At 32.3% G+C, this 16,479-nt stretch overlaps 1 protein-coding gene and 1 pseudogene across 1 annotated transcript; one reads left to right on the top strand and one right to left on the bottom strand.

Annotated features, from left to right (window-relative positions):
- Positions 1-5,830: 5,830 nt before the first annotated feature.
- On the top strand, positions 5,831-9,097 carry LOC120086925 (signal peptidase complex catalytic subunit SEC11A-like). Its single transcript, XM_039043732.1, has 8 exons — positions 5,831-6,028; positions 6,232-6,344; positions 7,067-7,138; positions 7,360-7,395; positions 7,848-7,893; positions 8,071-8,158; positions 8,679-8,736; positions 8,877-9,097. The coding sequence occupies exons 1-8, from the start codon at positions 5,950-5,952 to the stop codon at positions 8,925-8,927; spliced, it is 543 nt and encodes a 180-aa protein (XP_038899660.1). The 5' UTR covers positions 5,831-5,949; the 3' UTR covers positions 8,928-9,097.
- Positions 9,098-9,252: 155 nt separating this feature from the next.
- On the bottom strand, positions 9,253-12,192 carry LOC120086924 (annotated as a pseudogene).
- Between the last annotated feature and the right edge of the window lie 4,287 nt (positions 12,193-16,479).

Raw genomic sequence — 16,479 nt, forward strand, 5'->3', positions numbered from 1 at the left:
TAAATTAAGATTTTTTTTTAGTATTGAATAGAAATAAGTGTATCTAAACTAATTTTATTTGTTTATTTTAGGAAGATAAAACTATTTATGGATAACTAATTTGAAAATACACGTTAACATAATTAAAACCATTCTCCCTCTCTCTTTTTTTTTTTGTATTTTAAGAATATATAATTATTAACTATTTACTTATAAGTAGCACATAATATTCTTTTAGAAAGTAAGACCATATTTGCATAAAATAAAATAACAATATAAAAGTTTTTTTTTTCAACCAGAAAATTTTTGTACCATTTTATTTTAGACATTGATTTTCTAAATTATTTAAGTTTGCAATACTAAAAATCATATCTAGTTAATACAAGATTAAATAACTTTTAAAAAAATAATATATATTTAAACTACTTTTATTTCAAAATTCTCTAATTTAACGTTCTATTATTCTTTTTCCTCTAAAAATTAATCAATTCAAAAGAGTAGAAAAAAACAAACAATGTGGGAAATATTTTATCGTGTTACTCTTTTATAAATTTTAGTTTGTAACTTTTATTTCAATTACATAATTTTATTCATCATTTTTTTTTATATTTCTATCTCTTTCACTATTTTAAAATTTAAAGTCAAATATATTATTAATTTAACTTAACAAAAATATCTCTTTTTCAACCATGTCTAATTTATTTTATTTTAAATTAACTTAAACAGATACTTATAATTTTAGCAACTATTTTTTTATTATTAAATTTACGTAAAAAACTTACTATTCAAAGTAAATGAAATATATTTATTCAATATTCAAATTTCATATAGAAATTTAAATTCTAATAAAATTTAACCACGTGCAATACAAGTATATTTTATATATATTAAAAGTGGCTAAGAGGGTAGAAATTTTGACTTTCTTCTTTGTCCTTAACTTTTTCATAAAGACTCTTTTGCTCTCACACCCACACCCATCCATACTCTTATACGTACATTTCACACCTTTTTTTTTTTCCTTTTTGCTTTTTCATTTAATTCTACATTTCTCTTTTACTATTATATCTCTCAACAATTCCTATTTCACATTGTTTCCTATTTTTATTTACCTCTACTTTCTTTTTTAACTTTCACGTCTTTTCTTTCTATCTTTCATGTCTTTTCTTTTTCTTTTAATTTTGCATTTTTCTTTTGTTATTAAATATTTCAAATATTATTATTTTATCCTCAAATTCTTTGTTTCGAATATTAGTCTCATTATTTCGAATGATTGATTTTCTATATAAAATATCAAACAAAGAAAAATAGTTGTCCAATCTATAAAATTTCACAATGTTTTAGAAGATACACCGTTGTTTCAACTTTTTTTCCAAAAAAAAGTCTCAAGTATATATTGATGTAGATAATTTATTTTTACTCAAGACCATTTAAAATTATCAATAAAAATACATTTCTCCATTTTATCTCTTTAATTAACTTTAAACTTCATGTCTAATATGTACAAAAATTATATTTATTCTACCATCTATATTTTCCTCTATAAATCATGTTTCAAACATTTTCAACTATTACATCGTCCAACACATTTTATTCTCATTATAAATTAATTAAAGAAAACGTACATATAGTGATGTAGTCTTAGTTATCTAATCTCTTTCATTAATTTTAAATTTCATGTTAGATATTTATACTATTTAAATTTTACTAAAAGTATATTTATTTAAAATTTTATGTGTTCTAAAGATTTGGAACCACGTGCAATGCACGTGTGCTCTAACTAGTTACTTAAACAAAGCCAATTTAATCATTTAATGTAGAGATAACTTACTAATATGAGATTAGATAAGAGACTTACTATTATTCTCAAGTTAGTAGTTTTGTCCCACCCTTATAATTGTTGAACTAATTAAAAAAATAATCATAGCATTTTTTTTTCTTTTATTAATATCATTTTGTTGTAACATAAATCAAAATTTTCATTCATATATAAATTGATTTGAGCATATATGTTAAAAAAAAAATGTAAGTTATATTAGTTTTACATACTTGTTATTTAATCAAGTAGGTTTTGAAATTGTTAACTTTTTGTTTATATCTACATAATAGTTGAAGGCATTTTTCATAATCTTTTCCTTTTTGAATATTAAACTTATAAACTTTGTTTTTTTTCTTTGGTTTTTAATTTACTTTATAAAATGTTTTCAAATTTTAAGTATAAAAATTACCAAAGAGGAAAAAGAACAAATTTTAAATATATTATTATTATCATGTATATTTAAGAAAAGTGAAAAACACACTCATGAAAATATAATATAATATAATATATTGTGCGTGGACAAACATGATTTTAAATTTTGAAAAATATAAAATAAACCTTAAACACGTATTGTTTTATAAACAAAATAAATTAAGTTCTATTGCTATTTTAGTGATTTTGATACAAGTTTTTGTTTTAAAATTTTTTATAAGCCATAGTTTATTACAATTATATTATATATTCTATATTTAATATCAATTTTACAATAAAAAATGAAACTATTACATCAATTTTTCCGACCAATTTCCAATTAAATTCAATATGTTTGAGAAAGATTTCTCATATCCAAGGTTAAATTGATATTAAAGTTCTCACAAATTTTGATAGCAACAATATAACAATAAAAATTATATCAATTTGATATAAACAACTACAATAATCAATCTAAAAAAAAAAAAATTGTGAAAGTGATCCTAAATATAATTATCTTGAGTTAGGTTGATTATTTGAGATGCCTCTTAATATATGATGTTGTTTATTATATTTCTTTTAGAAGTGTTGATAAGAGAAGAAATACAAAATTAAGTGTTCATGTTTTTTTTTTTTAAGAACTTTCATGTCGTTATGATATTTTTCTTAACTATTTTTTATTGATTTCAAAGGGGGAGAGATAATAAGAAAAATGAAAACATACTATTAATGAAATATCCATATTATGTACAAGTGTTGATTGTTATTCAAGTATATATTTCATATCACACACCTCTTTGGATTTCATTTTCTTGTGTTCTTTGTCATCATGAAAAGGGAGATTGTTGACTTTTTTGTCCTTAATCTCAAATTAATTAATTAATTAATAATTAATATTTTGATGATAGCAAACCTGAACTTATTCACTAACAATTTTAGTGTCTTGAATAGTCTATTATGTAGAGCTCCGTATAAAGATTTCAATACAATTTGAATCACTCAAATCGGAGTTTAAATGATCAAGATATGGTCGAAACAAGCTTAACCGAGTTGATAACATCGGTTGGAGAATTTTTCTCATCAAAGTGAACCAATTGAAAGGTGACACTTAGAGCAATGAAGAGCGACAAATGGTGGACTTTTGATTTTTGGATTGGTTTTAAAAAGAAAATGAATTTAATATTATTTTATGTTTGTGTCTAACAATGGTAGATATTTGCCTTTTGTTAGATTTTAAAAGAGATGATTTTAAAACATATAGATTATTATATTATTTTTTTGTTTGTGTCTAACAACTAGATTGGTTGGGTTGGCTACCCAAATAACCCAAATAGAATTTACAACCTCGGGTTGGGTTATCGGGTTATTTATTATTTGTTATTTTTTTTCTATTTCTTAATATTTTTTTATACATTTTGAAACATTGAGATGGAAGAATGAAGGACTGGAGCAGAAGTAGAAGACTGAAAAAGTAAAGATGAACAAGAGATTGAAAGACGGAAACAAAAGACTGAAATTAATAGTAGATATTGAGGTAATTAGTGGTGCAGATGCCACAGACCTACAGATCGGCTGAATTGAAGCAGACAGGCAAATTTGGTGAAGCTGAATGAAGGATTGACCTAAATCGATAAAGGCTGCTAAAATTGAAAGAGGTTGATAATGACGAACAACTGAATCGAAGTAAGGGGATTGGAGACGACAAGAGATAGACAAAATTGAAATTTGACAAGGGAGAGTTGGAGAGGTAAAAAAAACACGACAGATTTGAAATCGAAAGAGAGATTAAAAAAAAATCCTAGAAACTAAAAAGTCTGAAAAAGAAAAGAGGGATGAGGGCGAGGGATTGAAGAATGAGAGAGACTGGGAGAGGGAGTGGCGACACTTTGAGATAAAAACCCTAGATACTAAAAGGTAAAAAGTTTATATATATATATATATATTTCCGGATCGGATTAGGTCAACCCGAATTTTTAAAAAATGTAACCCAAGATCCAATCCAACCCTAAAAAACATAAAAATTTAACCAAATCCAACCCAAATTTCGAACTAACCCAATTCAACTGAATTTTTATAGTTTAGTTAGGCAGTCCGGATTATTGGGTCATTTGAACACCCTTAAACTCTATTCTTTAAACTATATCAAAATAGTCATTGCTTTTGACAATTAAATAATGTGACAACAACCACTAAATTGACTAAGATCGAGAAAAACTAACCAACTAAATTGATAAAAAAATTATTTTAATCTAAAATATGACCTAAAATAAAAAATCAACAAATTAATAAAAAGTTCACAAATTCTAATTACCTCAAAATCACACCCACAAATAGTAGTAAAAAGAAGAGCCCACTGATTGAAATATATATATTTTTAAAAAAGAGTATAAATCATTTTGATTCTAATACTTTCATTTTCAATTGTAATCACGTGCTTGCAAAAACATCGATGATGTTCACGTTCTATCAATTTTGTCCAGTTTTTAATCATTGTAATTTTAAATTTTGTGTCTGTCACTATACTTTCAATCATTTCTTTGACCGAAATAAACTTTTTAAAAACATAGATTAAAATAAACTAAAACAAAAAAATAGAGATTAAAATAAATATTTTAAAAATATAATGACTAAAAGATTCATAAGAAGTAAAAAAATCAATTAATTATTTAAAAAATCATGAAACCTAAGGACATGTTTTTGTAGAGAATTTGCAAACATACATATTTTTTTAAAGGATTTGAAAACATAAATTTAAAAACAAAGAATTTAACGGAAATAGAGTTGCATTTCATGTTATCATATATGTGTTTGATAGAAGAATTGGATTGTAATTTAGAGTCTGTTTGGATCGACTTTCCAAGTGTCTATAAACACCTTTTTGCACTTATAAACACTTATTTAAACAATTATAAACAATGGTTTAAAATGTGTTTGATACCATACATTTATAAATTACTTGTAGTTATCTACTAATATTTAGTTGACAATAAACTATTATTAATTTATAATTTTACATAATACATTTTATATGTTTTTAAAAAATAAATTGAATTTATAATAAATATATTGTATCTCTAAACGTTTTTATATTCAATTAATATAATTTTCCATTTTAAAATTTAAAATTTAAAATTTGGATATAATGAAAACATACAAATGTTGTTTTTAAAATTTCCACAGTTTGAATCAAAGAATTCGAAAACAATTTTCAGAAATAGAATATGAATTGTCCGCCAAACACATATTTACTAAATCTAAAAACATAAAAATTCTCTACCAAACACCACAAAGAGCCCAACAATAGTAATTGAAATATATTTATTTCAAAAGAAAGGAAAAAGGAAGTAATTAGAATATATGATTATTTTCAAATATAGAAAAACGAATCAAAATATTTATAAAATATAGCAAAATTTTAAAATTTATTGATGATAGAGTCTTATATCATTGATAGATTATTAAATCTTGCTATAAATATTTTCTGCAATTTTTGTCCTTTGAAATGATTTTCCATTCAAATCTTCCTACGGTGTAATATTAAAAAAAAATAAATAAAAAGAAAGAAAGAAAATAGAAAAAAAAAGGAAAAAAGAAAAAGTGATTTAATTGGGAAAAAAATAAATTCAAAGTATCCGACATTGGTATTCAAAATGAAGTGAGGGTTTTAGGTTGGCTTCCGGCAGAATCGTATTGAGAAGCGATAATTGTAAGAACACTGCGAGGCTTCAACAAAATCAATCGCAATGGGTTGGATTGGTGACACCGTTGACTCCATTAAATCCATTAAGATTCGTCAGCTCCTTTCTCAGGCCGTCAGTCTTGGTTCGTTTTCTCTTAACCATTTCCCTTAATTAACCCATTTTTCGTTCTTTATCTGTGTGACTGTGTCCTATCACTGAGAATTGTTTTCTTTTGCGTTATGTCAAGTTGAAATGTTTTTGCAATTCCGTGCTAGCAATCCCTTTTTTTTTTCTTGATCTGAATGCTGGGTACAAACCCATTTACTAGAACTATTCATCTTTCAGGTTTGATTGTTACATCTGCTCTTATAATCTGGAAGGCATTGATGTGTATTACTGGCAGTGAGTCCCCTGTTGTTGTTGTCTTGTCTGGAAGCATGGAACCTGGCTTCAAGAGGGTGAGTTATCTTATAACTTTTGATAATGTATGATGTTTCTTTTCATATGCATATATATATTTAGTAGTTCAATTGTAAGGAAAATTAATCTATCTAATCAAGGTTCATTATATAGAAAGTGGAGGAGGGATTGGGAAGAGGTCTGTCTGTCTCTCTCTCAAAAGAAAACGGAGGAAAATAAATGAATTTTTGTAGAAAGAGGGAGTGGAATTAGGGAAAAGGTCACAGTATTTAGAGCAAGTTTTTATGGTCATCGGATGAATTTTTAGGTCAACCATTGGAGTGAGGAATCCTTCCTCCCCTCCATTTTTTGAGTTCAATAATTTCTGGGTGGAGAATCAAACTGTCGACCCTTGAAATGATTATTGATGCATTATTCATTGAGCTATGCTTGGATCAACAATTTCTTTTCTTTTTTTAAAAGAGCCATTTGGTAAATTCTAAGTTCTTTAGGAGGTCGAAGATTCTTTGGCAATCAGGGATTTTTCTCGGAGAGAAATGAAAGGATTTATTATCGTCTATTGATGGATTGGGGATTTCCAGCTGCATTGTATAGATTTGCTTTTGACCTCCACTACTTCTAAAGTATTTTGTATCGCCTTTGTGTGGGGACTATCATGTGTGGGAAGATACTTATTTCTTACTTGTTATCACACATGATCTCTTTAACTTTCTCCTTACTCATCAGTCTCATCTAATTACATCAATTGTACTGTGTTTAGGGTGACATTTTGTTCTTGCACATGAGCAAGGATCCTATTCGTACAGGGGAGATTGTTGTTTTTAATATTGATGTAAGTATTTGTTAAAGTTTATTTTTTTTTAGTTTATTAATACAGAAAGTATTTATATGCATCGCACAGTGACCACTTTGGTGGCTATCGACCACAAAATTCATTAATATTAGTTTTCATACTAGGCTTTCCAATGTTGGATTTTTCGTTTTTTATGCAATCAGAAGGCATAAAAAGTTATTTTGAACTGACGTCTTCTTTTGTTGTCTATCTTATCCCAGGGCCGTGAAATTCCGATTGTCCATCGTGTAATTAAGGTGAATCCAATATACTGACCATTTCATCAAATCTTAATCCCCTTTGAAACTCGTGATACGATTTCATTCAAGAATGAATAATCTATTCCACCACATGCCACACTCTCCAGAATTCGGGAGGCTTCAATTCCGATGACCTTTTCTCACTACTTTGTAGGAACTATTTTGTATAGCTGGAGCTCTTTCTCTACTGAAGTTCCTTTCTTTTGTGGGCTTGGTTTTTTTATGCCCCTGTAATCTTTTATGTTTTTCTTAATGAAAGCAATTATGCACTTTGAGTTCTTGAAGACAGATTGTAGTTCCATCCTTATTGTCTGCTCCCTGCTCTTTTAGGAGAGACTACTTAGTTATGATGTTTCTTTAAATGGGAATGTTATCAAAGTTATGTTGTTGGTCTGATGCAAGAATCTCATAAGGGACAACCAGATTAATCAGAGTTTTCATTTTTGCAGGTTCACGAACGTCAAGATAGTGGAGAAGTTGATATACTCACTAAAGGTGCCATTTTGTAGGACAATATAGAATAAATTGTTGTGAATTTGAGTAGTTATTCTCAGAAATCTTTGTGATTAGAAAGAGTCTTTAATTGATTTTTCTTTGTAATTGTGTCCATTTCTTTATATTCTCTTTCTTCTGCTGCTCCCCATAATACTTGCCTTTGTGTTACTTCATCAGGAGATAACAACTATGGTGATGACAGACTCTTGTATGCACAAGGTCAGCAATGGCTTCAACGGCACCACATCATGGGCAGAGCTGTCGGGTAAAAATTTCCGCAACTTTTATTTTCTGCTAGTGCTTAAGAGGGGGCGTTTGGGGCAAGAAATGAAGTTGTTAGATCTAGAGAGTTGTTTAGACTTGGAGCTCACAATTTAAGGAGTTAATATTTCATGAAATTGATCTTTTTTAGTGTGACTCATGAACTCCTTAGGCCAAACAAGGACGGGAGTCAACTTCTTCCAACTCACACTTGAATCATGCGCTAAAAATATATATTAAAACACTTGAAAAATTATTATAAACTAATCTTATAAGTACTTCTAATTACAATTTTGTGAGGAAGAAGTGACGATTAATCTATACACGGGTGTTTTTTTTAACTTAAAAAAGTGTATGATAAGCTATTGAAGTGGCTTGTGGGATGTGTTAATTTCTATGTTCTTATTCTTATTCATGTGGCTACGTACATAAATTCTTTTTTTTCTCCCTCCATGAAGATTTTGTCCAAAAAAAGTGTGCTGGTTGACTAAGAAAACAAATCCCCTCGTGACTTTGATCCTCAGGTTCTTACCATACGTCGGATGGGTGACCATAATCATGACTGAGAGGCCAATTATCAAGGTTTGCATTTCATTTTTACATTCCCCATTCAGGAATTCGTTTGAAAAGTTGAATTTCTAATTGTCTTATCTTTTATTCAAGTGTAAAGTGTAAGATATATCTTGAAGTTTTGTGCTCAAGTTTATAAGTGTTGCTTGCAGTATATTCTCGTCGGTGCATTGGGATTGCTTGTTTTAACTTCCAATGATTGAGACTGAATCAAAGCGATAAGTATTGGCAATAACCACACAGGAGTTGATGAGAATCAATCAGTACCAGCAAATTAGCTTATTATCTTGATTTGCACATTCTCTTGTAGGAAGAACGGCCAAATTTCATACAATAATAACTCAAATCAGATTTTATTTCTATTTTTCTTCCACCCTTGCAGAGTTAAAATCATCTTAATAAAAGGCTTCTGATGATCTATGGTTTCCAACATTTAAGATAACCGATTGAATGAAATCACAAAGAACAAAAAAATTAGCCATAGCTAACCTTGAAAAGGGAAAATAATGTTTACCAATAACATAGAAATTCTAAATTTGGTATGCAATAACATATGCTCGTTCAATGTTTGTAATCAAAACGATCCTGATCTACTTTATATCAAAAGATGGGTTAAAAATTTAATTGGTAAGCAAGAATCTTTTCTCAATATTTGAAGATTGTAGATTTAAGAAAGCACATGAACGGGAAAATGGTTACATACAAAAATGACAATTATGAGTTTCTTTAGAGCTCAAGGACCTGTTCAAGTAAGGTCGTGAAAGGTCATGACAAATCTAAGTTGCTTGAAATCATAGTTTGAACTCACAAAAACAGTCGGATAATGCAGATCCCCGGCCCATGGCAAAATCACCTCTATGAGTCTTCCACAAGGCTTGGTGCAACTCCTTCCCCTTCAAGCCCTTGTAAGTAAACTCTGCAAACGCTCGTCTACTTAAAAACAATGTCTTCTGCTTTCTGTTGAAAGCTCGCATTGCTGCAACCATCTTGTCCATATTTCCAAAGAATGTGGCTACATAAGAATCACTATTAATAGACACATAATAGTCCAGTGCCGCTTTTGTGTTCCCATGCATGCTTGAGAAATCGTCGCTGGTGAGGAAACTAGACTTAGTTACTACATTGGTATAAACTGATGTAAAGCCTTCTAGTTCCATCAAACCATCACCAGCAGCCAAGTAAATGTTTGAGTTAGTTGGAATATGGAGAGCTTGAAGTATGAGGGCTGTCTCACGGGGCGTGAGAGGACATTTCCCCCTCTTTCTCCATATTCCAGCCAACTCTCCAGTCCATGGTTTTCTATCTCCCCAAGTCACTTCGATTGCTTCCAGAGAAGCGGGAGAAAGCCCTTTATATTCACACTGGCTGTAAGCCACCATATCTGGCTCGAAACGAAGGTGAAGAGAGAAAGGGTTTTGGTATGGCTTCTAGAAGCTCCTTGGCTTTTTCCTCCACCGATTTAGCAAGGCGCAAAGCATTGTAACAAGCTTGACAAAGGGCAGCTTTTGCATACTGGGGATATCTGTAAAATGTTTTGGAGGAAGGTATTTTAAAAATTCAAGGGAAGCTGCTGAAAGCTCCTAAACAAGAGTCCTGAATAGAACATGCAATACTTTAAATGGAGCTCATGGGGTCAAGAATATTTCGGTTCTGAAGTACCTGTCCCTTCTCTGGCTCATTGTTGGAGTTATTGAAATATAATGATGTTCCAATAGGGACGGAAGGACACTTTCAACATAATCAAATTGTCCTTTGCGTTTACTACAATCCACATGATACGGCTCTTTGGACGCAAACTCTGGGGGTAACTTTTTAACAACTTTAACATAACCATTCATCTGACTAATGAAATGGTCAACATCGAATACATCTGCAAAACCACTGGAAAAACAGGCAAGGTTTAAGCATGCCAGCATCTTAATTCTTATTTATATTTTTTTTGGTGCATGGAAAATGAATTTGAGTACATTAGAGGACGCGGAGAAGTTGGTAAATGAACTCATCAGACACAATCAATAGGCAAACGCCAGATTAAGTGCAAACGCCAGATTAAGTGCAATTACCATGGACTTTTGAATAAAAAGTTGCAGGTAGATCAATGCATAAAAATTCAAAGAGAGTGGAAAAAGAAACTGTCCTAAATTACCTCGATTCATTCCAATATGCAGCCACTTCAAACTTCGGTAGAACCAGGGTTGCATTCAACAGCCATGCGATGCCAACTCCATCACACAACTGCACACATAACGAAGGGCACAACTTTTAGCTAGAAAATTTTATCCAAGTAACAGGCAAAGTTAAATTAAATATATGAGAAACTCGTTGAATATTACATCTCTTCTCATCTGATTGAGCCCACCATAGCAATCCACGAGTATATATCCATTGCTATCAGCGGGCAGAGCTGCAGCATTTCAACAAAAAGTCTGCAATGAAAGCCAATTAAAACTGACTCAGACAATCAAAACTCATCAGAAACCCCTCCTAACACTTGTACATTCTATGCAATTTTGTGTGCCGTGAATTCCTACTCAAGGATTCCCAAGTACCCAAATCAGGCAGTAGTTTACCAATTTATGAATCTTGCTATTACATTATCAGCAGAGAGTTGAAAACAGAAAAGAACATGAGAGTAAACGAGAAGATGTCACTAGAAATCAAATCAGTTTACCAGGTAGGTGGCCTTGAAGCCACCACTTGCAAAGCCTCCACTCTACTATCCTTTGAACACTCCATATATCCGTGTAGCCTCTGCAATTAACATTGAGTCAATTTAATCTTCCGTCATTTATAAGAACTATTCCAAAGTCTTTTAGCTAGAACTGTAGGTATATTTTTCGATTTCAAAAAAGGAAGTAAAATAGACCACTCCTGTGGAGGAATGATAGGCAAGGGGAGCGACAGGCCACAGATCTCCTACTATTAGATCCGAGGCAAAACAAAACCATCAGGTTCCAATTTCCTATCGATTTCTCTATTATCAATGCAGCCACATAGTACAAAGTAATCAACAAAGAAAAAAAGTGGAAATATATTCTCAAATGTTGCAAGTTCAATCGGTAGTTCCACTATTTGCTATTTATTCGGAAACGAAAGGCAAAATCATTGCCATTATGCATCTCAATTTCATTATTTGAATTCATGAACATCGAATCGTTTACTCAGAAGCCATAACAGAAAATAATGGATGAAAGGAAGTAAAGTGTACCGTTCATTAGTAAATGACAATGAAGTGCCGAAGAAAAGCGAAGAGGGCGGCGACAAGAGAAGCACCGCCAAGGACAACGAAAGAGTGACAAGAAGAACGCTAAAAAATGGCTTCACTGATACAACAAACATTTCAGATGCAGCAAAGCCTTCTCCCTCACCGTCCACAAGAACGGATCTGGTCGGAGATTTCGTATTTGAAATAATCGAATCACAAGGGAAGGACGTTTTTCTTTGCTCTTTTGGCCTTAGATTGATCGTCATCACCGACAAGATCTTTAACGAGAAGTTCAATTTTCGAACCGGATAGAACTGTAAACGGTCCACATGAACCGGTTTGTATATAGTACCATTTTGGTCATTGTATATTCTTCCATTTTAGTCTAATTTTGGAAATATATTCGGGATTTTGTATGGATGACCCATTTTTTCGGTCCAAAATGTCAAATGACCCATTTTTAAAAAATAATGTTCATTGACCCTCTGTTGACATCATCGCCATACCAAATTACGTAAATTGCCCTCACCTCTTCTTCTTACCCTTTTACTGAAAACCAACCAAAACTAAAAACTCTTCAAATTTTCCAAGCGTAACGGCTTCATATTGCTCATAAGCTCCCAACGGTTTTACTCGGTTTTAAAATCCATCATTTGGGCTTGCAAACGATTCCACTACCGCCGAAAAATCAAATTTGATTGGTAAATCTTTCAATCTGTGCCTGAAGATGTCTTAAACTGATCGGTAATAGGGCTTTGTAGGTCGTTCTGGGTTTAGAAATATTGTGAACCTATGATATTTTTTGTTTGTTTTTTTAGTTTTCGATGTGTTTTGTGGTTGAAGACGTGTAAAAAGAGAGAATGTGAGTGAGATAAGTGAGAGTGAAATCAGTGAGAGCGATACCAGAGAGAGCGACACCAGAAAGGATAGGTCATTCTGAGGTTTAGAAATACTGTGAACCTATGGTTTATTTTTTTTTTCCGATGTGTTATATGGTTGAAGACAAGTAAAAAGAGAGAATGTGAGCGAGATAAGTGAGAGTTACTAGAGAGAGCGACACCAAAGAAAGCAACACCAACGAGAGCGACACTAGCGAAAACGATACCAACGAGAGTGATACAAGAGAGAGCGATACCAGTGAGAGCGATACCAGAGAGAGCGATTGGATCGACACCAGCACACAGCGAAAGGGAACAAGATCCATAAGCACTCTAATTCATTAATTTTGGTTGAAAAGAAACATGCTAAAAACAGAGTATAATAGGTTTCATGAACATACCTTGGTCGAACCAACGAAATCTCCATTTCCAGCTATAAAATCCTTCGAATCCTTATGTAGACCACCACAAGATCTTCTCTACTATCCTCTTGGTGCTCTAGTTTGAGTTGTGGGACTCAAAATAAGCTGGAATCAAATGGAATATGGAGAAAGCTCACTGAACCAACCCATTGAAGAATACCTTCTTCATCTGAATTTTTCAGCAAAAATTCAATCGGTTCACCTTACCTTTCTTCACTCCAATCTCTTCAATATATTGCAGACTATCATGCAAAGAGATGTGCTCATAGGATGCAACTCATACTTGGAGTAAACTAAAAGAGAAGGTGGGTTCCTTGTAAGCTAGTTGAAGATGAAAAACCCATTTTCAATTTTGTGTAATTTTTCAATTTTTAAAAATCTATTTTGATTTTCAAATCATATTTTATTTCTAAAATCAAAATTTATTAATTTTATAAATTAATTTTCTAATAAAATTAATAAATAAATATTTAAACAATTTAAATTATTCTAATTAATTTAATATCCAATATTAAATTAATTTATACACAAATTCATTTTCATATATTTAAATCATATTTAAATATATTTTCTCCAATTCCTTTTGATTCTAATTTGAACGTTTCAAATTAACTTATTACGTTACTCTAGAGCTAATCCATTTTCGAGCTAGTAGGGGGACCTCATGGACCTACAGATCATGGGCTCCAACGATCTGAGATTAATTAGCTAAACTCATTAGAGTGATCTAACCCCCATTCGTTAACTAATGAGTCACTTCACTAAAGCCCATAGTTGAACTCCTATCACTGTAGATATATTATGTCCACTCGATATAACCATGATTAGTAAATTAACCCTTCACAGGTTGTTCGTAATAACGGCAGGCCAAATCTCTGTTTTACCCCCAAAATTACCTCTTGTTTCTTAAGTCCCCACTGATACCCTAATGAACAATTGTTTTGTGATCCAATCACAAAACCGAGTCCCTCTCATAATGAAAGGGCGAGATCCCTTGTTCAAGCCCAAAAATCAGCACTTACGGGAACAATCTCTCTACTATTCCTAAAGCGGGTAGGAGTGAATTCCCTCTTACACCTTATGTCATATTGAGCCGGCGTTGTTGAGCCAACCCTCACTTATGCAAATCTAAGGGCAATCCCAGATAAACAGGAGTTCATAGTTAGCTCAGGATTAAGGTCAAGTTACCTAGGTTATCGCTTTGAAATAGTCAGTCTTAAACAGTAAACAGCGTTATAAAGTAAGAGTGACATTTTGTGATCCGATCTTGTACAAACTCTTTTGCACAAGGACACCCCACTCCTCATGTCCAACATGAACAAATTAGGATCACTTCGTTTATAGCACTTTACAACTCCTTGTAACAACTACAGAGCGGGACGTATCCAATAGTGTTACCAGAATAAGGTACCCAACCTTAACCATATACTATAGATCATTTTGACTATTTACTCGAACTTGATCCACCTTTATGTGTCCACATAAAATTCAAGTACTCATCCAATAGTCAAGGGACTTTTAGGTTTATTGGATTTCTGTTCAATCACACATTTATTGAATATCAGAATAAGTTCCATTGTTTACATACCACGAGTTTAGGACATAGAACCCAACAAAAGCAATACCAGAGAGAGCGATACCAACGAGACTTAAACATAATGTTTTTTACAATTTTTTTTTTCTGAAGGAGTTTACTAATTGAATCTTTATTTCATGCAGGAGTGATTTAAGATGTCAACACGTTTCAGAATATCTGTAGTCGACCGATTTCCCGATCAAGTAACGAGCTTTGCCCACATTACTAATGCGAACAAGACTGTGAAGGAGAAGCTTACCCCAAGGCAGTTAGAGATGTTCAAGAGAACAGTTTTTGGGCGATTTGTAGACGTTGACAAGGTGTTCAACAACCAAATTATCCATCATATGTTGCTGAGAGAAGTGAAGAGCACGAGATCTGACTCAAACTCATTCTTTACTAGTGGAAAGATCGTCACTTTTTCGAAGGATGATTTTTTTGTTGATGATTGGTTTGTGGTGACCCCCTACGCGAGTTGATCAGAATGAGCAGTCCTCGTATGACCTTACAATCAAGTATTTTGGTAATCGATGATGAAGAACACCTTACATGTCCGTCTATTAGAAGAAAAATACAAAGAATTGAAGTTTGAAAATGACGAGGATGCTGTGAAGATCACATTAGTCTACTACACGGAGGTTGCAATGATAGGAAAGAGCAAACAGAAAAATGCAGTGGACCATAAATATTTTAAGGACGTTTAAAACATAGAGTACTACAATAGTCTAGACTGGGGTACCATTATTTGGGAGAGGACACTCGATGCCCTAAAGACTAGATTGAATGATAAGAGTAGTCTATATAAGACGAAGGTAAAAGGAAATAAAAATTACGTCGTGAAATACTCTTTGCATGGATTTCCACATGCGTTCTAGGTAAATTTGCTTAACATAATAATCGTGTTGTTTGATTTAATATTACTAATGTTCTTGATATATGTTAAATTTTATTTAGTTATGGACGTACGAGATCCTAGCAGCATCAATAGCTGGGAACATTGTGAAGCGAAGGAGCAAGGTGGCTTTGCCACATATTACGATGGTCATGCTCCCACTCAGTGTCCTTCAAAGTACTCGAGAGAGACATATTCGAGTCTAACAATGTACGTTTACTCTATGCATAATATGTTTATTTGGTTGTTAAACTGATACTAACCAGTTTACTGATTTGTTAATGTAGACAAAGGTTAAAGAGGGTCTTGTCATGATAGACTTAAGAGGGAGTTTCGGGATACCCTAGTGGACAGACGACCTATATTTGATCTAGGTGCCAATGATGATAGGCTGAAAGTGGTAATAGGTCGAGTAGTAGGGGTAGTTCTAAAAGCGGCGATGATGATCATCGTGGAGGTAACAATGATGAATGTAGAAGGGTGGAGAGAGAGGATGAACATGAGCATTTTGAGCACGAGGATGCCGAATGTGGAAGGATGGAGGGATGGACATACACACTTAGTGATGATATGTTCCATGATGTGGTGGGGGACGTACGCGATGAAGATGAGTTGAACCCACCTGATGTCCATCTTACGGACTCCCATAGAGAGCGATCTATGGATGAAGAGTGTCTTAAGTGTGCTGCCCGCAGGGAGGGAGCCAATCCCAACGATTCTATTTATTCGTACCTGCAGACCATTGACAACTCACTATCGAGGTTGGATGGCCGTATATCGAG

Source organism: Benincasa hispida, chromosome 9, assembly GCF_009727055.1.
Source record: "Benincasa hispida cultivar B227 chromosome 9, ASM972705v1, whole genome shotgun sequence".
NCBI lineage: Eukaryota > Viridiplantae > Streptophyta > Magnoliopsida > Cucurbitales > Cucurbitaceae > Benincasa > Benincasa hispida.